At 39.5% G+C, this 26,513-nt stretch overlaps 1 protein-coding gene across 2 annotated transcripts in view; it reads left to right on the forward strand.

The window, feature by feature from the left end:
• LOC144077505 (E3 ubiquitin-protein ligase SMURF2-like) overlaps positions 1 to 26,513 on the forward strand; it is a 35,961-nt gene that overhangs the window by 42 nt on the left and 9,406 nt on the right. Inside the window, exons 1-11 of one of the 2 annotated variants that reach the window (XM_077605290.1) lie at positions 1 to 380; positions 10,970 to 11,008; positions 11,786 to 11,894; positions 13,290 to 13,423; positions 15,689 to 15,754; positions 15,836 to 15,920; positions 16,234 to 16,317; positions 18,200 to 18,411; positions 19,455 to 19,539; positions 20,832 to 20,990; positions 21,400 to 21,453. The exon at positions 1 to 380 is cut by the window's left edge and continues 42 nt beyond it. In XM_077605290.1, coding sequence (XP_077461416.1) covers positions 329 to 380; positions 10,970 to 11,008; positions 11,786 to 11,894; positions 13,290 to 13,423; positions 15,689 to 15,754; positions 15,836 to 15,920; positions 16,234 to 16,317; positions 18,200 to 18,411; positions 19,455 to 19,539; positions 20,832 to 20,990; positions 21,400 to 21,453 — 1,079 coding nt within the window. In that variant the 5' untranslated portion in view covers positions 1 to 328. Of the gene's footprint in view, positions 381 to 10,969; positions 11,009 to 11,785; positions 11,895 to 13,289; positions 13,424 to 15,688; positions 15,755 to 15,835; positions 15,921 to 16,233; positions 16,318 to 18,199; positions 18,412 to 19,454; positions 19,540 to 20,831; positions 20,991 to 21,396; positions 21,454 to 26,513 lie in introns of both variants that reach the window. The other variant, XM_077605289.1, reaches the window with a different exon arrangement.

Genomic DNA, 26,513 nt, shown 5'->3' on the forward strand with positions numbered 1-26,513 from the left:
CACAGTAGACGCCAGTTCGGATGGAGGGCGAGCCGTTCACTTGATCTTTTATTTATTTTTGTAATATCCTTTAACATTTCACGTTTTCCGCGGCATGCACAGTATTCGGGAGTGGTGCGACTTACTTTCTTTTTCACGCGAGGATGAATATTTTCACGCGTGCAGTCTTTCGTGACACCGTCTTGTTAACATGCGCGGGCCAGTGATGTGCTATGGTGACACAAGAAGCTAATGCGACGCTAACAAGGGGGACTGACTTGCGAGACACCTTTTGAACACGGAAGCCAATGTATCACACGCTCGGTTGATAAGCAACACCGAGGGGGGGATGTCGAACCAAGGAGTTCGGAGGAATGGCCCAGTAAAGCTGCGGTTGACAGGTAAGTGAATTTAAACCCCCCTCCGCTGCCTTCCCCCTTTTCCTGCACGGTTCGGAATTGTTAGCATGCTAGCCAGCATAGCTCCCATCTGCTGGTCCTCAGCTGGCGCGCGTGGCACACGCAAATTGTCATATTTTCTTCTTTTAGTCAATAGATCTCCTCTTTTTCAAGTCTACTCCATCAATACTAGGCTGCCAACACGCAAATGTTTCAAAATGAAGGGTTTGTTCTCTAAATAATCCAATGAATCAATCGCTAGTTTTGCAAAGGTCCACGCATAGACAATCAGGAAGTATTGAATAGATATTTTCTTTATTGATGTCAGGACGTGGATGAAAATATGTTTTTTTTTTTAATCAGCGGCGTATTTCGTCATTGAGAGGACGAAAGGCCTTCCAGATGCACGATTTGACTGACAAAAGTTTTATTTTTCACCTAGACACAAGGTCTTAAGTATTGACATGTCATAAATCCTGCTATTTTCATGTAATATTTAATTTGATGGAATTAATGGCAATGGATGTCCAATCCATTTTGACTGGGAGTCGTCCTGGCAGGGATTGTTCGATTGCTCCCTGGCCCTTTGTCAAATTGGATTGGGCGTCAGTCGCTGTCAATGGCATTGAAGCATGATTTTTACTACTTAGCTCCTGTCATATGTTTCTCAGGTCCTACAATATCCACCAGTCAGTGGAATCTATGGTAACAACTGTCTACTTTTGGAGAATGCTTTTAAATTCTTTCAATCACAGGCTGCAAACGCTATTGTTTACTATAGTGTATTCTGCCCTTAGAGTTCAAATACAAACACAACATGTAACTTGTGCTTTGAATCCATTTTTTGTCTCTGCCTTTCTATTTCCTATTTTAAATGTATATGTATTTACCATATTGGCCCGAATATAAGACGACCCTATTATATATTTTGCCTGATTCAAATCATGCAAAAGCTGTCTATGACATCTTAATGTCTGAACATGTAAATATGTATGTATTGTTTTTATAAGTTGCAGGCGAATCTTCGGGTTTGCCGTGGCGACCCCTGAGGGGAGCCACAAGTCCACCAATGTTGAAATTATCAATGCAGTACAGGGCACTTTTGCGGTTCAGTTTGAAGTGATCATATATGTGTGAACATTTTAATACATTTCACATTGGAGCAGAAATTGCACCAAACTATTAAAAAAACTGCGACTTATAGTCCGGAAAACACGGTAGCACTCTTACAGAAATAAGAATAACATCATTTCTGGCGTGCAAATTTTAATGTAAAGCTCCTGCCAATATATCTTCAAAAAACAGGAACGACTCAACTTTTCTACTTGGTTGTTTGTTAATTGTAGTTCCAAATGATTTACCACTTGTTGATACTTGATGTTGATCCCTTAGAATACAACACAAGCCTCTTTCTATGGCGATGCTACTCCTTTTCAGTTTTTGCAGTGTTTTCTTAACATGACTCAGCTTAATGAAGCCTTAACCATATGTCAAATGTCAAAAATAGGTGTTTGCCTCTTCTGTCACTCTCGTTTAGGTATATATAAACTCATGGATACCTAATGTTGTGGTCAAAATGCACGTGCTGGTGGGACAGAGTTGCTGTTACCGTCTGGATCAGCTGGACTCCCACTGGTTCTGTCTACAAATGGATCCCTAAGTTTAGCATAAACATAAATGTCGCCCGTTCTGTACTCCACATGAATGACAGGTCCTGACAATTTACTACTCAGCGAGTGCACTACAACAAGGTGGAGTAATAAGATCTCCACACTTTAAGGCTGTCTTTTTTAGTGCCCCCGCTTCCTCCAGATGGAGAATGGTTTTAAATAGTTTTCAGTAGTCTTAAGGTGGAATCCCAGGAATGTGAAACCTCGGAGAGGAAATGTGAGTCTTGCCGGTCATAGACTCATCCTCTGTCTGTCTTTCACTTGAAAGGATGTCTGTGTAGACCCCAAACACCCCCCCCCCCCCCATTCAGATCCTGCAAATTCGCAGGATGTAAAAGACACCATTTATCCGCCTTTTAGTCATGCGAATTTCAGAATAACATACAGGAATATATATTTATGTGTGTGTGTGGATATATGCATATGTATGGATCATGTCACTCACTGGCAATGCTGCAAGTAGGAGAGTACTGTATACCAGTGTTTTGCAACCACTGTGCCATGAGCGATGGTCAGGTTTGCCGTAAGAATTTACAAGGATTCATAAATTGTAATATTCCCAGAGAAAAATCGGAATGCTACGGGATTAAAATTGAACTACGTTGAGGTAAAAATTGAAATAGGATGAACATTACATCATAGATTGTACTATTACAAGATTCAAATCGTGAAATGTTGAAATGTAAGAGTATTTTGTTGGTCAGTTGTTTCACAGGCTTCAACTTTTGTCGACGTTAAGTCTGTCACCACAAAACATCTCTTTGCATAATGTTAGAAGACAGAAGTAAGATTGGGAGTAAAGAAAAGTCGTAATTTTACAAGTTTTAAGTTGTTATCTTGTTTTTATGTTAGGTGAAACGGAAGTTGTTTGGTTTCAAGGGCATCAACTTTTGGAAAAGTAAAGTCTGTGTCGGCACAACATTGCTTTTCAAGCCATATTAGGATATTTAAGAAATATTGAGAGTAAAAGTCATTAAATTATGAGATTTTAAAACGTTACATTACATGAACCGGAAGTTGTTTGGGGTCCGTAGACATCAACTTTGGTGACATTAGGTCGGTGTAAACATTTTGGAATAGTTTTTGGGGTTTGTATGATTCCTGTTGATAAAACTTTGATGAGACCGACTTTATATTGTTCATATAGGTGATATAGTTTTAAATTAGAAGATTTTCAGCCTGGGGTGTGCCTTGAGAATTTTTCAATGTAAAAACTGTGCTGGGAAACACTGCTGTATACTATATAGAGTACTTAGCTGTTGGTTGTTGAAGCTGACCAAAGGTATTATCTGCTTTTCCGTTTACTTTTGAACCTGGTGGCATCAGTGTACTTCTGGGCAGGAAAATGGAAAGACTGAACACCTTAAGGTTGCGTAACAAGCTCAAACCGGAGAGTTGAGGTGGGCTTAAGCATGCCGTATGCTTTAAACTTTCCAAGTACAGGAGGAGGATTTTCCTGCTGCGTGTGTTAAAGAAATTTCCCTTGTTACATTTATTTCAGGTAGAGTTACACTGACGGCAAAGGTTCTGATAGGTTTACCAATAGGCATTCCCAAATATAGGCATTCCCTTCATGAATGAGAGGAGAAGTTCACCTTCTATCCTCTTAGTTTTAACCAACATTTTATATTTGTCTGTTGGTTAATGAAACGGGGTTGTCTTGTCTGGACATGAAATTATTACCTGCTTTTTGTAGTTTCACATCACCGCTCAGTATTTTGACCACAATCTTTCCTCATTCAAGCAGAATCTCTTCCAGACAGACAACTCGTTTAGTATGTCTGCAGTTCAGTGTATCTTTTGAGCATGTATCTGTTCTAATCTAATGTTTGTGTTTCATGAGCTTTTGTTTTGTTTCTTCCAACACATTATTGGTTACTCTTGAGGAGTCATCTAAGGTCTTGTATTACATTACAAAGATGTACTTTTAAAGAGCAGATTTTCCTGAAAATGATAGTAAATACAAATCGCTTCCCCTGTTTTATGCTGTGTTTGTTCAGTGGTTGCAATAAACCAGGTGAAGGTCTTGAGGGATAACTCTCGCCTTCCTTTCTTCTGCTACTGTTTCTGTGGTCAGACAGCTCACTGTCGTGTGTGTGCGTGTGTCTGGTAGACCATTCAGAATGAATACTTCACGAACACACAGGCACTCAAATTGCATCCTCTTTAGTGTGAGGCTGTTTCCAGTTTCAGTGTGGGAGAAGACAAACTGAGACCAAAGTCAAGATTTTTTTTAATCCTTAATAAGACAATCCTCACCGCAACAATGTTCCATTTGTTCTTTGGAATGATTACTATTAATCTTTGGTTTATCAATAGTGTCACCATCAGTTGTTTTTTTAGCCTTGTTCATGACATTGATGTGCACTAGTGAATGATTCATTAAAATCTCTCATATTCTGAGACTCATACTTGAGAAAATAATCAACTAAATTTACACCGAATCAAGTCTTTGAACAGTTTTTATTTCAATATGTTGGGAATATTTTCATTGTCTAAATGATAAATTATATTGAGACTGTGCATAGGTTTCATTTGATTTACACCAAATGTATTAGTGGTGACCCAATAGTGTTGTTTGTGGGGGTGGGCCACATAGAAAAGAATGACATATGGACAAACATATGCTCACATTCAGGCCCATAAGTGTAGAAAACAAAAGCCACATATAGCACTACAAAATTTTTCATTTATATTATTAAAAAAATACATTTGAACAGTTCCAATGCTATTAGACACAGTAATAAAGCATTGAACCTCACATTTTTGGATGGTTTCCTACAACATTTACTTCGCCCGTAGTGTGCTGTCTTTGGGTCGGACCGGCGCCGTTTCCCTCTGTCGGACCCAGTGACTGCTACCCCTTCATGGGCTGGCTCTGACATCCGCCCACGACGCCGCGCTAACCTCAGTTTCGGCATCATGGAGACGCAGCTTCCTTTACAGTCATCAGCCATCACCAAGTCTCCTCCAATTCACGAAATTGATCCCAATCTATCAGCATACTGCATTAATTTGATATTTTTGCCACCCACTACTCCACTGTATGGCTATCTCCCTTTCTCTCTTCTTTCCTGTGACACATTTTAAATCTATTTCTGTTTTAATCATTTAGCCACCTACTCCATAATCATGACAATTATCCTCCTTGCTACAGTGATCCTTTACTTTGTGTACCATGACCACCCACTCCCCATGTTAAAAGGTTGGAGGGCTGTTTTCCTCGTCACAGTCGCAGCACTCATCTTACTTTGACTGTGGCTCATCCTTCTCTTGTTTACATTGCTATTCCCTACAGACACCGTGACCAAATTAATCCTTATTTCCATATAGAAAGAATCGGGCAGGCTCGCACGTGTCATGACAGATGGCTATTAACGGACAGAAGGTTTGAGACCCTCTCTGTAATGATGTAGCCTTCTATCGCAAAGGCAATAAAATTTCAGTTCTATACTTTTGTGCCTGCAGCCATTCTCTTCAATGTTATATCCTGTCTTTCTATACTGCAAGAATGTTATGACTGTCAAATTTCCTTGGCGCAAATGATCCTCTCCACTGCGCGTCTTCCTTCCTTCTCCCCAGCCGTCTGCGTTCCACAGATTTTGCGTCCCGAGATAAACATCGCTCTCCCCTCTTCGCATTCCGACCTTGCTCACTGTAGATTTATCCCAGAGATCGCTTTTTGTTGGTAGCCATCTTGTTTTCATTGTCAACGTCATGACTAAGGTTTGCTGAAAATTACTCCAGCGTGTTGTCATCTCAAGGATAACAGTAGACTGTTGGCCTCAGAAGGAATGACAGAATTGGAATCTTGAGTATTTATTAGGCTGGAGAAACATGTTTAATTGATGCTGGCAGGCAAGGCTTGTGAGTGTACGGTATCTTTTCTTTTTTTATTCAGATGGCTCTACACTTCAGTGTTGTGACTGTTTGCAGTTATAGGCTTAAACAACTTGGCCACGTAGATTTCTGGGCTTGACATTTTGCTAGCACGTATTGCCCATGTGTTGTACAAGGTAAGTAAGCCCGCCAGGCTGGCGTGAGGAAGGGAGAAGGAAGTGTTTTGTTATACATTCGAACAATGCTGTGAATGAGACAGCACAGTGCTTTAGAAAATAAAAGCCTGAAGGTGACACACTTACCTTTATTTTTCACCAATGACTCAAAGGATGTGAGTTTTGTACTTGTCAAGACTAAAGTGATCGCTTGTTTTGTACGCTTGATCAAATTTTTAGTATCCAGTGGAATGCCGAAAGCTGTAAAGACGTACTCTTTTGTAAGATGTAACCTAGAATTGGAAGTGAGGGTCTTTCTTTAAAGTACAACTTTACAATTACACCACTGGGACTAAGTTGTTTATGAACTTAATTTGGTCTCACTCCTAGGTGAATGCATGCTACAGAGCAACATTTGTCCTCAGGAAAATAGGACTGTTCAAGATTTGGGATGAATCAAGTTTGGGGTCAGACGTGGCACTCGCAAGTATAGAATTTCTCACATTTTGCAGACTGCTTGAGATACATTTAATTGAGCTCTGCTAGGTTGGATTAATTAACACATTCTTACCTCTGAACATTTTCCTATCTAGCTATCTGTTAGCTGTATTTAAGAGACATCTGTCTATAAAAAATGTTCCAAAATCGAGTATTGTTGTGTTGTCACGGTTGTGCTGAGACTGTTCAAAGACTGCCACTAAAATGTACTGCACATGTCAGTAAGCGCTAATGATGTCTAAATACAGTAAATGGCAGCATTTTGTTTCATAATATTATTCTTGCCAGTTCCAGGACCAAAGAGATGAATGTGTTTTCTTTCAGAGCAGAATTATTCCCAGCCAGCAACTTGTTTCTTCTGTGATACGTGTCAGGCCGGCATGTACTTGTAGTGCTGCCAGGGAAATAATTGAACAAATGGACTAAGAATGGTTGTATTTGACCATGGAGTTGGCTTGGTACGATCACGCAATTGTCTACTGAAGTGAGTGACCTCAAACACTTTGTCCAGGGCAGAGTTGCTAGCGACATATCATGTACCCGCAGTTCAAGAGGCTTCATGTGTACTGGCGGTGCAGTATAGTGTATATACATAGAAAACCATAGTGTTCTTGGGCTGACACGCAGGCAGTTGAGCAACATACTTTTCCTTCCTTTTTGAATGACCCCAGCCCCCTTTTGTAATGCTCTGCCATTTATATGTGGAAAACCGCCATCGATCTCAGTTACTTGATCTATCAATCTGTGGTCAGGTTCCAAAGGGAACACCCTGTGGGCTTTGAATGTAATTTATCTTATCCACTTGCCCCTATTTCCCCAAATAAATGGCGTGACTGAGAGCAGCTATTGTAAATGCTGACATTGGAAACTCCCTTGAGAAAACAAGTGGGAATCCCTTGACGCCACTCTTCATTTTTCTGTTTGCCAACCCTCACCTTTTGACTAGAGCAAATGCGGACCTTCACTCTGACCTTTGTCTTCAGACAGAGACGTTACAACCCTCCCCACCACACTAACGGCTGCCTTTTGTTGTCGGAGGCACCCCGCGTATATTCCACAAAGATTGTGGTAGGGTACAATGGTTCGGGTCCTACTCAATAAGGCATACATTGGGTTATACAGTGGTTGTGCAGCTTATTTATTGATAGTGAAAATATGTTTAAACAATGATCATATCCACAAAATGAGAAATGGGAATGCATCAAAAGTATAGAGTATCGGCTATCATTGTCTTTGACCTTTCAGACAATAATAATATGATCTCATTTGGGGTTTTTTCCTTGCAAAGGGAAATTTGATGAATAGGGTGACTCATTAACAGATACCCCAACCCCCACTCAAATATGGCGGTTTAAATTTTACATAACGTCTAACAACAATCTTGACAGGTGACAAAAAAGGCAGAGAACCTATCTACCAAATAACTGTATTGTCAAACCCAATGGCTCTTGCTTAAACTAGATTTGAATGAAAATTAGATTTTTTTTCCGTCCCCTAAATATTGCAACCCTAAAAAGGCAGTTTTCTTTAATACCCCTACAATAAAGTCATCAGTAGCTTCTGATAACCAAATTTTTACAACCTGAAAACAATAAATGTAAATTTTTCCCATAAAATGACCTGAGTTTACTGTCAGTTTTTTAATTACCTAACAAATAAAGGGTGCGTTCCGAACTTTGTCGTTGTGTTGGTACTTTTGATGGTTTTACGGTTGATGGGTTAGTATGTTTTGGTAAAACATTCAGCAATGAGGATGTCAATATATTCCCATACCAAACTGTATATTTAATGAAAATGGGTATGAATTGTTATAGAGTGAGAGTGAATTGCGACGGAAGAATATTTTTGATTAGGACAAGCATGACCAAGTCTCTTTGATTTGTATTTTGAGAACTTAGATATAATTATCAATAGCGGTGCTGGTGAGTTGTTGTTGAAATAACTTTATGAACTTTGATGATGGTCTATGGACAGAGATGCGTTTCCATCCATCCCAGGGCTTCATGATCATTACCACAGTCGCAGTTGACCTCTTTTTCCAAATAGAATTAGGAGGACGCTGGTCCTATGCCAGCATTGGACCATCATGGCCTTCATATGGGCAGAAATTTGGGCCGTCAGAATATGAATTGCTTAACTTGAATAATTGTTTGTTTAATGTTTAATTTAATAGTTGGAATCATTGCATTGAAAACTGACTCAGAATGATATCAATTGAAATTTCTTCAAGTTTTTTTAAGTTGGAAAATTCAACCCACATCAGGTCTCAAAAGTCAGATGGGGATCACTTCAATTTTAATTTTTTTCAAACACATCTAGGTTTCCTTAAAAAGAAGCCATCAGTTTTTGCTAAATATAACACAAACTGGCCTCAAAAGTTTTTCCTGTTTTTAGGTATGAAAAATTCATCACTTCATTTAAAAAGCCCCCCAATGTCTTAATGGCTTTACCTGTTGTTCAACTTTTAGGTCAGAGTTAAGATGTTCAAAATCCTGGTGGACTTTCGGCTTATCTGACGGAAAATACACACGAATAAATGCAAAATATGTTTCTTTCTAGTTTGTAATGGTCCTATTCATTACAGTAGTGACACTTTCGGATTGTATTCATGTTTTGTCAATTACTACTGTAAAAATAAAGCATGTTTTTAATCCGCCCAATATACCTATGATAATTGCAGGTTTTACTCATGACAATAGGGCAGCATTTTCTCTCTGGAATTTTGGAGTGGTTTGTGATTTAATCTTATAATCCTCATTAACCAGTGCTGTGTAGTAAGTAGTCTGTGTTCTGTACACACCATTTTAATATGTACTGTGTATATATATTTTTTGTACTTTTTAAAACTGCATATAAATCAAGAAATTTGACATTTCATGCAAATGAGCCCCTTTTGAAAACTTTATCTGACAAGCCAAACTGGTTCACCCATGTGAAAATAAATAGCTGAAGCTAAAAATACAAGTCATAACTGCAATGTAACAGAGAAAAGGTAGTGTTTCCTCTTAACAAAAATAATTCAGTAAAAGTAAAGTGCATGGTGCATTTAAACAAAAAAAATATTAAGCTCTTTTAAAAAAATAATAATAATTAAAACCCATATCTGGCTGTATTTCAGGTATATATAGTTTATGACATTTGATGAGAAGTGGGGTTGTTATGCAGCCATTTGAGTGTTAGTCATATATCGTCTGCTACTAATAACCTGGATAGAAGGAAATTCGGATGGAAATAAGTGATGCAATTTAACTCCGGGCTGACGACCCATTTAAACATAAAAGATCGTTTTTGTCGTTCATAAATGTCGCGCCAAGACTGTAGGCCCCCGTCTGCTGACAACATGGTGTCTGCTTGTCCCACAGGAAGTAGTCCTGGCGGCCTGAGACTTGGCCTGCGCCCATGCAGTCGGCTTTGGCAATGTCATTTCTCCTGACAAGCTGATGGTTAGCTTTCACCCGTGCCGGCCGGCCCCAGACAGCGTAATTTGATTTGCGTTCAGACGTGTTCACATGTCTCCCACATCCGTTGCAGTGTGATTCTGTCATATTCTTTTTAACTGTGTCATTTAGGCCATTGTCAAGATTTCCTCATTGCACCAGTGTAATCATGGGTTTGCTTCTCAAACCTGTAAATTTTTTTAAAGACTTGTTCCTGTCAGCCATAGTACAGTTAATGTCACTGTGACATCTCCACCAAGGGACATTTTTGTGGTTTTGATTGTTTAACGTCAAAGCAACAATGCGTAATAATGATGTGCATACCGTTGTTTCTGTAATGGTTTATTCACAGACGTGCACATTTTACATGATATAGACAGTTGCATATCTCCGTACCAGGTGCTGGTTTATCTTTTTTTGCGCTGAGAAAAATCTTGGATGGTCCTTTTCCTTGCCCGAGAACACACAAAAAAAACTGTCAATTTGAGAGAATGCAGCAGTGAGGTTTTTGGATGTTGTTTATATGTATGGTGTTTTCTTGCATTTGTAAATGCTTTTCAATTCACTAATCTTTTCATCTTATTTTATTCCTTTCTTTTTTTTGTAAAATGTCTTGCTAGAGCTGCTTTCTCATTTGCCATCTCTCAACACCTGGGTGCCAATGTATGTCCCGGGGACAGTGTAAAATGTGTCAATGCCTACGAAAAATCCTAATTACCAAACCACTAAGTAGAGGAACCACCGTGTTTAGTTTTCAATGGACACTCTAGTTGAAAACTTTATTGGCAGACATGGTGCGAACAGTGATTGACATCTCTGATCCACTGGTAGAACTGTGATCTCGGGCTGAAAATCATTTCATCTACAATCGGGGAGTGTTGGGAACATTGTCTGGGAACCACTGCTGTGACCTGTTATGACAAAGCAGCAAGCACTGATATGGTTTCTTTGTATATTTATACTTTTGTCTTGTCTTTCTTCTTCTCTTGCAGTTCTGTGTGCAAAGAACCTGGCAAAAAAAGACTTCTTCCGTAAGTAAAACAAATTTTGATGTGTTGCTATTTTTGGCCCGCGTATCCCTCGTGTATTTGAGTGGGTTTTGTCGGAGAAGGCAAGGGGCTCCATGTTTTGAAGTCTTACTAAATTAAGTCACTTTGAAACTGTTTTTCTTTGTAAGGAATACATATTTTCGTTTCTTTTTAGTACTACTACTGCCAGCATTCTGAATTAGGTTTTGTCTTTAGTTGAATATCACATTCTGTTTTTACGACCAGAAATATATACGAAGTAGTACAAATTTGTCATGTTTAAAAAGTAGCTTCAGGCTTATATTAACACGACTTTGATACAAGCACATGACTTTGACAGCAATCTTACACCATTACTGACAACAGTTGATTAATGACTACTGCTATAAATTGGGCCCTTATCAAATTTCTACTCAAAGTCATCTGGTGGGAATTCTTGATCTATGTAGTAGTTTTAAGGATTATGACCCCTAGAGTTGTTGCCCATCAATGACTCAGCAAGATGTTTTTGGTGGCAGTTGGTTGCCTGGTGTGATTTCCTTAATTGGATTGAGATTAACCGTGTTTTTTTTTGCTTCCAATTTACTTAGTTCAACCTGCATATCTCTGCCAAAGTAAATTATGGGTTCAATTGTTTCTGTCAGAATCGCTTTTAGAACTTTTTGAGTACTTGTTGTACGTACACTTATTCAAGTAAATCTTCATTTGGAAAAAGGTAGATTTGCTTCCTTTCTACATTCTTTTTTTTCTTTATATATATATATTTTTCCACTTTAACAGGTTTACCTGATCCCTTTGCCAAAGTAGTGGTGGATGGTTCTGGCCAGTGCCACTCGACAGATACTGTGAGAAATACATTGGACCCAAAATGGAATCAACATTACGATCTGTAAGTAGACCTGAATGCCATTTGTATTTACTTTATAAGGGCTCGTTGGTCAGATTAATTACCTTTAATGTTGTGGGCTTGTTTTATATTTGCTGACATGTAAGCCAATGTGTCCCACGGACTATGGCCGCGGCCTCAGGTCGTTTTGAGCTTAGGTTAATACAAGTCTTCCACTTCCTCTGCCCTGTCCCGACTAAACTACGGCCCCAGTCTATTTTCGGCTTTCAAACTCCAGCTGGATCAAGTCCCGCAGTTTAGCTTGCACCAGACAGGAAATGGAACCTAGCAACATCCGGTTTTTCAAAGAGTGTAAATCAAAAATATGCATTTGATTATATTTTATTAAAAGCTTTGTCTTCTCCTTCGTTTGAAATCTGTATGTGGTTGGTTTAAAAGGCATTTAGTTCTTCTCGTGAGAACTAACTCTACATTTTATCAGAAGCCATCAACTTTCACCCTAGCTTGACACAATTTTCCCCTACTGGATATTTAAACCGTGTTCCCATCGCACTGCCAGTATCTGTGCACATCAAATCTTCTCCTTTTACATAATTCTCTTCCCACTTTTGGCCCGTCGCCCTTTTCAGCGGAGTGTTCTCCCAGCTAGTGACCCCTGGCCTCTTCCTCTGCTTCAGGAAATGGCTAACATGCCATAGAAAGCAGAGGGGAGTGAGTGTAGACTCGGTGGGTTTCCAATGTGCCACACCCCCAAGCCACTTACAGAATTGTTGTAATTTCTTGATTGTCAGGTTTTTTTTTTTTAATTATTAAGAAGAAACAATTCAAAAGCTACATAGTGTAGCCCCATACCTTTTTTAATTATCACACAGCCTATTTTTCTCACTTTAGCCTGTTCTTGGCATGCATTATGAATTAATTCACCTGGATAAACAATATGTCATTCATTTGTCATTTAAAAAAGGGGAAAACATGCATTGAGGTCATAGTTTTCAACACAGCATAGCGCAAGGCTGCCAAGCTCTGCCATGCTTCCACTTCAGATTCACAAGCCACAGGGGCTGTAATTAGAATTTTACTATGACAATTTTTAATGGCTGGTCATAATAAATATTTTGACATTTTTAAACTTTCCTGTCTGTGTATAAATATGGGAAGACTTGCCAGATGTCATAATATAAAATAAATAGCCGCCATGCTGCACTTAGGTCAAGTCATTGTTTTTTTTGTGTCTGTGTGAACCTGTCAATGTCACAGTTATAATAGTGCAGAACATCAACAAAAATTCCTCTCTTCTTTAACCCCGACTAGACGGGCTTCCTCAGCAAAACCACATTTTCACACGTTACTTTAAATCTCCCTGCTTTTATAGCTTACACCATTATGTGTAAAGTACTTTGAATGAATGATGTAAATGTTTCTTTTTCTCCCCCACAGGTATATTGGAAAGGCAGATTCTATCACCATTAGCGTTTGGAACCACAAGAAAATACACAAAAAGCAAGGAGCTGGTTTTCTGGGTTGCGTCCGCCTGCTCTCAAACGCCATCAACAGACTTAAAGACACCGGCTGTAAGTTTTAATTTTAGTGTGGTAAAGTCACAAACTAATTTGCGAATTCTCCTGGTTGTTTCAACTATTTGTTTTAGCATTATTGAAATGAATATTTCAATGAACTAACTGACTTCCCCTTTACATTAAATGCAGTAAAGGTTATTTCCCTGTTTTTACAATCACAATTGTATAGTAGCATTTTTGTTTGTGGAAGAAATTTAGTTTCCCACTATCATCTGTCTAATTGCGTTATTGTCTGACCATGGTTGGACTTCTGCATCTTTTTTTAGTTCATGATACTCCCTATTTTTGGATATTGTCAGACTTAATTTATGTCGTCTGTGTGCTGCACGCCTTATTACCAGTTCCATTCAGTCGGTCAGTCCAGTATTAAACTATATCATATAGCGTTAACTATAGTCCTCATTGGAAAAATATCACCCATTTCCCGTTACATCCTGTCTGCCGCACTCCGTGACCCTGCGCATAAATGTGCACAGACACACTCATGGACATTTAGTCAGTAGGACACATTCTGGAACCACAAAGCAATTTCTGATCTTTTGGGAAAATTTAAACCACCATCTACCATTTCTGTGTTCTCCACGTGGTGAGTTTTCAGATAAATTTATTCAACGTTAAAGCACAAGCTGGCTTTCTATATTTATATAAAAACACAGAATTAGCACCAGCCAAAAATATACAATGAAGAAGAAAAAAACAAACAAATGTTAAGGTAACAATAGTAAAATACAGAACAGGCAAAATAGGTACCTGCTAACATAACAATTTTCAGATGACTATATCCTAAAAAAACAACATAACAGGCTGTCAGGGGTCAGTGAGGGGAGAAAAAACCACACAAGTCGCACTTGATTATTAGTCACATTCATAACCGATATATGAAGAGTGTGACTTATAGTGCGGACAATACGCTATGAATTGAAGTATCTAAAATAATTGATTTTTCCCCACATAATTGTATTGTGGTATAGTGGTATTGTTATACTTGGCGAAATATGGCAAGTCCATTGATTGTCGTTGTTTAAAAAGAAAAAGACCAAAAAAACACTAGAAGTTAAAGCAGGAAAAGAAATCCTGGCAGACAATTGCGATATCATTGTTATTTAAAAGTCACTGTAAACCTGAACTAATCTAATAGAAGAGCCTCCTACATCAACTCCATATGCTTTGCAGAATTTTTGTTTGATGAAGTCCACATTGTAATCTAAAGCTAAAGTGGCATCATTCTTGCCAGGAAAAAGGTCTTGTGACTATACTAGTCAAGTACCATGTACTAAAGGACATGCACTTTAGCTTGCCCACAATTTTCTGAAACAGACACTATAGTCTCCTGTCCGGCTCCAGACTGTCCATGTTATTGTATAGCCAGCATTGTAGACTCTATACTTAATCAGAGCCACAGGAAGCATGAGCAATTACAAGACACCAATTTTCACATAAATCCTTTGTCCTTGTCCAGCTCGCAGCAGACGTCAACCACACTCGTTCCGTGGTCTGACCAAGATGCAAACATACTTAGACACGAAAAAGCACTTGCGCAAAAAAAATTACTGGAATCTCCAGGATTCCTCGAGGGTTTATTCCTAGCCATAGCTCACTTCTCATCCAATTCAAACACAAAATAGGACTAAATTGTTTCGGTTTTTACACCAACAAAGCTACAAAACCAAAATGGGATTGTCCTGGATTTCCTATTTCCATTGAGAAACGCCTTCTGCTTAAATTCAAAGGACACAGATATTAGCAAGCTTCTGCAAGTGTTGACGATAATGGCCTTTTGTCAACAGAAATAAATGAAGCGTATGACATTAATGCTCCAATGCAAAAACTGTTTTCATTACATCCCCACACATACTGTGGTTCTGCATTTTTTTTCATAGCCTTTAGGAGCTAAATGGTGGGGTGAGCACTCGTGGTTTCGGACTATAAATGTACTGTCTCAATGGTGGCCTTTTATTTAGGAAGAAAATGTATGTTTAGTCTAGACGTGTAGAAGGAGCAGAAGCAGGAAAGTTATTTAAACCGTCAAAGTGTTCATATCACACAATCATCCATGTAACAGAATGGCATAAATAATCAAATTATGAACTGTTCACAGTAAGACTGACCTTTTTGGGGTTATTTTTAAAATCACAAGACTTGAATTCCAACTAGTTGTATTGCCTTTCCTGATTAACTATTAGTTATCATGTATGATTTTTGTTTTTGCTGCCATTGTGAGAGGTGCTGAATTAACGTGAGTGCTTTTACCCCTCGCAGATCAAAGATTGGATCTCAATAAGCTTGGCCCCAATGACAATGATACGATCAGAGGACAGATAGTCGGTAAATACAGTCTTAAATACTGAACAATTGCTTGTTCTTTCCCCCCATAATTATTTCTTTTTATTTTCTTGCCTTGTAAAGTGAGTCTTCAATCAAGAGACCGAATCGGTACCGGAGGGCCAGTGGTGGATTGCAGTCGTCTCTTTGACAACGACTTACCGGATGGGTCAGCCATTTATTCACGTTAACAGCCCCTTGTGTTTACCCTTTGTCTCCTTTGTTTCTCTTCATTGATATTTTCAGATTGGAAATATTTTTTACTCAATCCGTGTGTCCTAGCAGTGTCAGGAATTGTGTTATTATGCATTCCCTTGACTTCAGGATAGCCAGAGAAAGTTGTTAACAAAGATTTTCAACTTTCTGCAGTCCTTCCCAGATTTCTTTCCTTTTTTTGGAAGCAATTCCATTTAGAACCTGATCAGTATCCCATCAAATTTTACTGTGCAACAAAAATAACTTTTCATATGCATGTAAATCAGGTGGGAAGAGAGAAGAACAGCTTCTGGAAGAATACAGTACCTGAACCACATCACGAGAACCACACAGTGGGAGAGACCTACTAGGTAAACATGCTTCTTTCCATTGAACTTTGAGCCACGGAGAATGAGATTCAAAATAGAATATAATGATTAATAGGTTCTTAACATTGCATGTCAACCACAAGAATTTTGCCAGTGACAGCTAAAAAAAAGCCCCAACTACCATGACCACAACAAATCTAAAATGTGTTTTGACCATAAACTGTTTATATGAAATCATTTCGTCGTGACATTATCACCAAGGCTGGCTGTGATTGGAGTTTTAATTATAAAAAAATAGCTGTTGTTCTGAAATGTTGTGATAATCCATAAATTGCTTACAGTTGATACTATATAATACACTGCACTAAACTCTATAGTCACCACACAACACAAACACAAGGTGCAAAACGCAAAAGTTAACTCATTGGCTGTCATTTATGCTGATAGACGTCTAATCCATTTGAACTGGGAGAGGACTAGCAGTGAATGTTACCCTCCAGATGAAATGTTCTTAACTCTGAGAGGGAGATTAATTCACAAGTCTGAACAATGTGATATTTATAACAGCATAACAACAAAAAGCAATAAGATTGCTTTCATTTTGCCTCTTAGACTGTTGCTAATAGATGAACTTTCTTGACGTCACTCCCCTCAACTGCAGCACACACACAGACTGCAATACCTAAATAAGTTAGCCAGCCAACCAGTCGCATAGTAAGGTTTTACTTGGCCCATTTTCCTGCTGGAACAACTGCCGCCTTCCTTCTTGAGCCCTATCAGCTGAGCTGTCAGGCAGTGAGCAAACTGTGCCTACTTTGGCTGCTTTCTACATTTTTTTGGTGGCTACCTTAAATTTAAGTAACCAGTTAAATGGAGAAAAATGGCAAAAACATGAAAACAATGTAAGATAGTTGGGAGAATACGAATGGTTTTAGTTGGGAATTAGTGAAATGGTGGGGCAAATGTAAAAAGGAAATTGTGTCATCAACAATCGACCATGATTTTAATTTCTTACTAATTTCTTTTCATATGAGATTTTTCTTGGTGCTTTCAAATGCGAAAATAGTTGTCCATTGGGTTTTAAAATGTGGAAAAGGAGGTCGGTTGTAGTAAGTAGGAAGGAGGAAGAGGAAATGGGAGGAGGAGGTGGTGGATTGACAGAAAGGGGGTCCGAGGTTTTTGATAACTAAGGCGTCAGTTACTGCGGACGGCCAGACAGTAGTCAGACTTGTTGCGCACACAAGTGTCAGTAAGCCAGTCAGTCTGTGTTTATGTTTGCTTATCAGATGTCTGCTGTCGACATCCTGCTCTTAAGTAGCGCACAGATAGGTGAAAGAATCTGTGTTGTGAGAACCTTCTGTTCAGCACTAAAATGCCGTAATTCGTAATAACTTTAAACAGCAGATCTTGTTTTGAGAAATGGTGATGTGGTAATTGCCTGCCTTCTTGATTTAAGGAAAAGAAATAACCTCTGTGTTCGTAGACCACATGAGCAAATTCTTGCAGATTTTACAAAATCCAGTCAACGTGTCACTTAGAATGACGGTTCTTTTTAGAGCTGTAGACCAACAGTTATTTCAATTATTTTATTTGTATTCTATGAATTGGATGAAAAGATATTCTCATATTCAAATACATGACAGTTCAATTTGACACTGCATGCCAAGCACATGAATTGGATTCAGTTCTAGATTTGAACCATAACATGTCAGAAAAAAGGGGAAAAAATTTTTTTTAAATTAATTTGATAACCAAATAGTTGTTAATCCAATTCATTTTTGCACTTCTATTTGTCAGCCTAAATCAATGCCATGTCAGATGTTTTCTTTTCTGAGGTTCTTTTATAAGAAAAGCCCATATAGATATTGAAAATAGGCATGAAAGCAGAACTGAAAATAAAACTGGTAATATAATGTGTCCCCAGGCCAGCTTCAGAGTACTCCAGTCCATCCGGGCGTCCTTTGAGTTGTGTGGTGGATGAGAACACACCGGTGATGACACCCATTAACGGGGCGGAGGCCAGTGGTCCACCAGTAGAGCAGCGACTCCAAGAGAGACGAGTGCGATCACAACGGCATCGCAACTATATGAGCCGAACACACTTGCACACCCCTCCGGATCTGCCCGAGGGTTACGGTGAGCTCACACTATATACGCTTGAAGCAATTTTTTCGTGTCGTGGTTATTAAACGCAAAGTCCTGAATATTCAGTTTTTTTGTAGATGTAAAACAATGTTTATTTTAGCTTTTTATATATATTTTTAGATTTTACAAAATGATTTTTGAACTAAAAACACAGAAAAAAATGATTACAAATTTACAATTATTGATTTAAAAGGGGGAAAATCAGGATATTTAATATACATCTATACTCTTCATTTTAATTTGATCTTAAAACAGAAAGTCGGCACTCATGATTTACTTTCCCGGGCCACAAAAAATGATGCAGCGGGCCAGATTTGGCCCCCAGGCCGCCACTTTGACACGTGCTTTAAAGGGTTGTTTGTAAAGTGATCCAAAAAAGGCAAATATACCATAAATAGTGAGAGTTTGTAAAATTAAATATACACCAAGAGGCAATGCTGAATGCAGATGACTTCGAATGGCAATTTTGGATGCGTGCCTCCCTTTGGAAACGTCCTGCTCTGTCTGACGCTTGCCTAGCTTGGACAAAGTGAGTCACTGATGCTCTCGAGGCAGCCGGTATGCTTCCTTTTCAAAATGTACCGAACCTTCTGAACTACAGAGCCAGAAAAATGATACAACAGAACTTTTACAAGCGCTCAAAAAATTGCATATCGGCTACCTCTTGGTGTCTACGGCTCAATTTATGTTACAGCTTCATATTAAGTAGTTTGAGCACATGTCGCACGTTATTTTGTATTTCACAGTCTCTGACTTGCAATCAGGGACCCAGCAAAGTTATTAAATGTCCCCTATCATGTTGGAGTAGGCTTCAAGTGAATTATTGGATTTATTGGCATCACAAGAAAAAGGCATTGGTCAACTGTCATTCTGATAGATTACCCATCTCATTAATTGTAAACAGACCGCTCCAAAGTGCACCAACTGACTCATACTTTCTCCAATCGGGGCCAGACGATGGCAACTTTAGACTCCTCTTTTTCTTTCTTTTTTTTATTGCCATGTTTTATTTGAATCTTTCTGTTTTTTCTCAGAGCAACGAACGACTCAACAGGGCCAGGTCTACTTCCTGCACACACAGACAGGAGTCAGCACCTGGCATGACCCACGCGTTCCCAGGTGTCCATCAAATTCATATTTCCTATATCTGTCCTACTCCTTGCTATTGGTTGTTTAGAATGATGTAGTACTAGGATTCATCTGTGATTGTTATTAACTCATTGACTGCCATTGACAATGATAAACATTCAGTTTATATAAACTGAGAGGACTGGCTTTGAATGCTCATATTTCATTGCCATTCACGCTATCAGTCATCCAATCCATTTATCCATTCATTTGTCCTTCCAATGGCAGCCAGTAAGTTAATTGAACATATCACAATCAGCTTTCAACTTTTGTGTTTCAACTGTTAAACTCACACACATGAAGAAAAAAAACACATTTACAAAATACAACATATATATTTCAATTTTTGAGCCTCTGGTAGCTTAATCTAATATACGATCTTTGCCAAAGTGGTTTTCCAATATTCTTCTCACTTTTGTGCATAAGATAGATCTTGAGAATTCCCTGGTTGTGCTAGCCTTTGCAAAACTGGTAAAATTGAATGAAAGTTTATTTTAAAAAACCTCTTTAGGGTAGCTTTAATGTGCTATATAAATATAATGGGCTTGTTTAGGGTCACATTAAATGTCCAAATTTCTGACATGAGACACCTGGACATGGACCTCACAGGCTGTCTTCAAATATGTAGTAGTATGTATTTATAAAGAAAAAAAATGGAAAAAATAATTTTATTTTAAGGATTAGGCTCACGATTCATTTTCTACATTTAAGCAGGGTCAGCCAAAGAAATGACCTATATTTGATTGGAAGAGTATTGGTACAGCTGAGCAGACCACCTGAGCAAAATCCGCATTTTAATTCCACAACGGTTCCAACTTGTTCTTTTGGATTGGTTTGCCATATTTCTGAGCATTGCGCCCTGCAGCTGCAGCGCCCTGACGAGACACACCAACTCATTTTAGATGAGGTTGCTAATGTGACCTAGTGTGTGCAGCGAGGCATGTGCTCTGCGTCCATGACTAATGGGCCTCAATACAAGGGCATGCACACAAACACAGCAGGGCTAGTTCTACTTGCTGTTGCCCCACATTAGCTCTTTGGTGCTCTGTGCACAGGAGAGAAGAATCAAGAAACTGGAGCAAGTATTTAGCCAGGGGATAATAAGTGAGGGGATCTTATTGGGTGACAAATGAAAAACTCCTGTATGAGAAATATCATCATGCCCCGTGTCAATGTTTTTTGTCCTAGTTGAGCCACCCTGCATATAATAAATACACAAAGCTTTGTAATAATAAACATGTCATTGGTATCACTGCCCCTAATGGGTTTTAATGGTTTTCCAGGGATTTGAGTAACGTAAACTGCGAGGAGCTTGGCCCGTTGCCGCCAGGCTGGGAGATTAGGAACACCGCTACCGGGCGTGTCTACTTCGTGGACCACAACAATCGAACAACGCAGTTCACCGACCCGAGACTGTCTGCCAACTTGCATCGGGTTCTCAAGTAAGTCAAGGAATTTTTGCTCCATTTAATGAGCCTTTTATAGTTGATGTTATGTCATTCTTATCGGTAGTCGTAACAAAACAAAAGAATGACTTGGCGTCTCTGTTATTAAAACAAAAGTTAGCTCATGGAGTGACACTGGCAAGTGTTTTGTTTCCAAGTAGCAAAATTGTGATTAGTTATGGCAGCAGAAATAGAAATGTAGAAAAACCAAGATGTATTATTGTATGTCAAAAAAATGGGATCACTAGAGCTCAGATGTTAGGTTGTTTCACACCATGAAAGTTAGTCTTAAACTTGATTTTATCCTGTCTCTTTTCCATATTTTAACTTGTTTCCATGCTTTAATCCTCTATTCTCTAATTCTCTTTTATGTTCCACATTCTCCACTTTTGCTTTCCTCCAGCAGTCCCAGTCCAAATGGATCCCGTGTGGTCCCAGACAGCCAAAACACTAACCACAGGTAACACACACACTTGCACACGGAAATGTTCATGGCCTACGTAATTACATCCAGACTGTACATGCATGCACTATACGTTGCGCACATTTCAGGCATACCTACAGAGAATTGCAATGAACATGGTGGGTGACAGATGGTTTTGTCCAGTCACCCCTCCGCATACTCTACGCACTTTCCTTTAGACTTTGACAGATTCCCTGTGTCTGTCATCTATCAGACCACTCAAATGATATGAAACATATGCTGGCATCACATTCGCAAGCTTTACGAATGCGCTAGGAAAAAGACAACTTGCTGATAGAAGGATGAATGTATCAGTGATAAAAATCATACCTACTGTATTTTTTTTTTGTACCAAGATTAACCAGCCACGCAGTGTACTTTTAATGTGCTCATACGTGCATGCTGGAATCATTTGAACAAGAGCGGCATAGCGAGATTGGGAGATTTTCCTTTTTATTATTTCAGAGTCAGGCGCTCTTGCAGAAATAACACAAACTAGCATGAGAGATATGTTTGGGAAATCAGCATCTGGCCAGTTGCACAAATGGTATCCGTGTGTTCGTGTGTGCATGAGTGTGAGAGTGAGAACCGCCTCTGGATCTAAGTCAGAGCTTAGCTATGTTCTTCATCTGCGTCATCAGCTGCTTGTCTTGACTCTTTATTAGGGGAGATCTAACCGAGGGCCAGACAAGGTGAAGAAAGTCCGAATTAACTGCTTCTGCTATGATTACAGTCTTTTCTCCAAATAACAGGCTATTGTGCTACACATGAAAAAAAAATGTATGCATTTTTTGATAGCATAGAATGCCTTGTGCAATTTCAGACATGAGCGTATAGTGCAACAGCTGTTGGACAACCCTTGATGTGACCAAGTTGTTTAACAACAACCACAGACTTGGTGACGGGCAAAATGGTTGATATTTGTACACAAAGCTCTTTTTCAAATTTAATGCACTTAATAGTGAAAATTGTTTAGGATGTTCACATATGCTTAATATCAGTGGCGGGCCGTGTATTTCCTAGTGACGCCTTCAGCAAAAACTATTTTATGGCTATAAAACCTCTACTGTAGCTACAGCTGCGACACATAAAAAATAATCAATAATAACCTCATACAATTGAAATATTATTTTACTTACCAAAAATCCTTTTTAACTGCTGAAAGTCATGCCTGTCCTGTCGTATTTCTGGCATACGTTTTTATTCGATTTAGTGCTGATAATGTTCGTTCCCGGTTGTGACAGGCTTGGTTGCTTTGGAGTTGTTCAACCGTTCTTAATGATGTCCAGCTTTTTTTTTTCTTAAAGTCCGTCTTGAAAATGGCTTTAAATAAACACAACAATATATTTGCTTGTGCAGCCCGCTCCAGATACAGTTTGGTAACTCTGGCTAGTCCACTCTTTCACTAGCCAATCATAGTTGGTGAAAGCGATGACGTATCCCTATGCCTGCGAGAAGGCATTGTGGTGTTGCCAACTTGAAATCTGATTGGTTAAAGCAACAGTCTTATCGACGCTTGTTTAATGCAGCAGAGCCTGCAGAACTGATTGTGAAGGCCTTGCGGCAGATTTCTGACCCTGGCAACAAATAATGGCTGAAATGTGATTGGTTAAATGCTTCAATATGGAAACACATCTGGAAGCAGTGCAACCAGGGGGGAAAGCAATGAAAGGAAGCTAACAGACAATTTGGAATTATTTAATAAGTATTCATGGACAAAATATAATTAACATCAGTCTGTGATTCAGATATTTCTTAGGCCAGCAGAGAAGGCCTTGAAGGCCCTGACGGCACACCACTGCTCATATGCATCGTGTGTGGACGTGAGATCTGCTAGATTTTCTTTTGAGGATAGACTGACTGCATTAGGTCATCAAGTGAGGAACCCGGTGTGAAGTGTCTAAAAGAGTCTCAAAATTGCAGTTGGCATTTAAGAATAATCTATTCACTATGTGAGAGTCACTCTTTAAATTTTGTTTTGCAAGTAAATGTTGTGTGGGAAGAGTAGTGTTGACAGATGTACTAAATTATCCGTTTTCAACATTGACATTTTTCATTGATGCCATTTTCCCCCTGAGAACCTGCAGAGGCTTTTTACCATTTCGTTTCTATTATTATTTCTCTCCTCTCGGCCCCCTCTCTGTCATCTCTTGTCCTCAATCTCTCTGCCGCATCCCACCCTCCAAAAACTGCTCCAAAAGCTGATTCAAAAACTGTTCAAGATTTAAGCCTCGCCGCTGGCTCGCTGTCAGGACATCTGTCTTTTATCACGCATATTTGGGGACATCTCAACCAACGTTTCTATACGTATGTCACATTTACACCGTGAGCAATCCTAAATATATTGTTGTATTATCGGGAGGGGGCGTGTGTTATGCATGTCTTTCAGGACTATTTATTATATTCTGCATTGTAACAGAGAGAGATCCTAGTGGTCTAGTCTTTCTCGGGTGGGTAGGGAAAGATATTTTCCAAATAAAAACATTGTGCATGGGAACTCACGCATTGTGGGCTGAGAACAGAATTGATACAGTGAGTGACAGTTGTTGACGCTTGAAAAATTCTACATCTGGACAGGTTTCAAACACATTGCTGACAGAAGGTGTGGCGTCTGCCCGAGACCATAGAGGGCTGCTGCTGTTAGACACTTGTCAGACACTCAGACATGGCCACATTGCTGTGGTCTGCCACACTGTCTCTCACATATTTTGCTTCATCCCATGCACCAGTACATAGTGTACATCTGAGAGGTTGTGTCACTGTTTGCTGAAGGTATTTTTAGTCCCTGCTGGATTTGGATTAAGGTGGCATGTTGCCCCCCCCTCCCCCATAAAATATGTCTATATTTTTAATTGAATAAATCGTCCTCTTCAGAGCCCGTTGGCCTAGTGCAGGGGTCGGGAACCCTTTTGAAAGAGAGCCATAAACAATTCCTATTTTCACATGTTATTCCTTGAGAGCCATACTCACAATTTAAAAGTTTTTTAGTCATTTTACCACTTTTAAAGTACAAAAAGTCTTGACAGCGTTGTTACGCTGTTGCTAATCAATGAATATCAATGAGTTCAATGAGAGAATGGATGCAGAAGACTACTGAAAAAATCAGTGCCACAGTGCCGACGTGACATTCTTATTGGTGTGTTCGGAACTTGGCTCTCTCACCACTGATTTCCATATTTTAGCTCAGAGCCTTATGCACCCTTCAAAAGAGCCACATGTGGCTCCCGAGCCATAGGTTCCCTACCCCTGGCCTAGTGGTTAGCACGTCTGCATCACAGTTCGGAGATAGAGGGCTCAATCTCAGGTTGGGAACTTCCTGTGTGGAGTGTGCATATTCTCCCTGGTCTTGTGTGGGTTTTCTCTGGGTTCTTCGCACATCCCCAAAACGTGCAGGTTACGCTGCTTGAACACTCCAAATTGTCAGTGTGTGTGAATGGTTGTCTGTCTCTTTGTGCCCTGCAATTGGCTGACCACCAATTTGGTGCCCATAATTGCCTGGGATAGGCTCCAGCACCCCCCGCAACTCTTGTGAGGTTAAGCGGTATGGAAAATGAAAGAATGAAAAAAAAGTCCTCTTTGTTCCTGGTGCACAACAGTGTCAAGTCATGCTTTCCTTTGAAGGGCCATAATGTCTGCCAACTAGGCTATCCTATTAAAGCGCTACTCTTGAGGACTTTCTTTTTTTTTACTCTAGCTATTTCAATATATCTGAATAATAACGTATTGGTAGCCGGATACACAGATTTTAGTCCACCACAGAGAAACAGCCATTTATTGTGACAGTGTGGGGGAAAAGCACATTTGGCTTCCTGGAAATACTGTAATCTTGTACAAAGTCTTCACGTTTCTAAATAATTCCCAATTACCGTAAATCATTTCGAAGCGTGTATACAGCTTTCTGACATGTCAGCAGCTGAGATTTGGACCAGTTTTCTGTTTTAAAGCAGTAGCCACCAGCTGATACTCTCAGCAGATTAAGGTATAAAGACCCCTTTGACTCCCTTTTCTGGGTGGGGTGGTGGTGGCGGCGGGGGCGCGGGTGCGGCTTTCACACCACTGCACCCACTCAACACTTATTACTGCCCTGTAGAACCACATGCTTTGGACTAGGCAGTTTCTTCTATGGCGTGAATCATCCAATTTCTAAAACTTGTATCAAAACATGTATATTTTAAACAATAACTACAAATTTTCCCAATCAATGAAAGGATCCAATTGATAGACATAGTTCAGCGTGCTTTAAGAGACCCACTCAGCCCTTATACTTTATAGCCAAAATAATCTTAATTGTTTGTGGCTGTCCAAATGAACGTTAGCTGCCATCTTCCATTCGGCATATTTCTTCCTTATAGTCAGAGTGAAAAGCTTGTTAAAGTTTTGCTGTGCTGGCATCTTTTGTATTTACCATGAAATATGCAGAGCCTTTCCCTTTTGCAAACCAAAGACCATTAACTATGGCAAAATGTATTTTTAATTACAATGTCCCGTGTGCTGAAATTGCTCTATTATATGGTTCTTCAGCAGCACATTTCATTTTCTTTAAAGGCTATCTTTTCTTTTCCTCTTTTTTTTCGTTGAGTGGTTTTCAGGACTACAAAACTGCAGTCTTATCCCGTCTTTGACATGCTAGAAGGCCTGGTGCTTGCCAGAAAAATAAATAACAGTGAACTTGATTATACAGGGATAGACCCGTGAAACACTGCAGCCGTTTAGTTTGGAAGGTCCACGAGGCCGAGCTCAAGCCACCGAAGCCGAGCTCAAATGTCCGAAAGGTGTTGGAATAAGTGGCTGCTTATATACCGCTAGCTGAGAAGGCCTCCCTCTCCTTGAAGTGTCATTACAGAGCTCGCGTAGAGAAGCCTTTTGTTTGACCTGTCTCCCTCTCTAGTAAGAAGACAGTAAGTTCTTGTGAGGAAGCCCTTTGCTGACTCAACATCTCCTCAACGAGAGAATGTGGGCTGTTGTCCCGTTGAAGGGAGTGATGGATTATGTTTTTACGAGGGCCACCCAGGCGTCCCACCACCGACACCACGGAGAGAGCCCGAGGGTGCGTCAGT

The sequence above is a fragment of the Stigmatopora argus genome, chromosome 7 (genome assembly GCF_051989625.1).
Source record: "Stigmatopora argus isolate UIUO_Sarg chromosome 7, RoL_Sarg_1.0, whole genome shotgun sequence".
Classification (NCBI taxonomy): domain Eukaryota; kingdom Metazoa; phylum Chordata; class Actinopteri; order Syngnathiformes; family Syngnathidae; genus Stigmatopora; species Stigmatopora argus.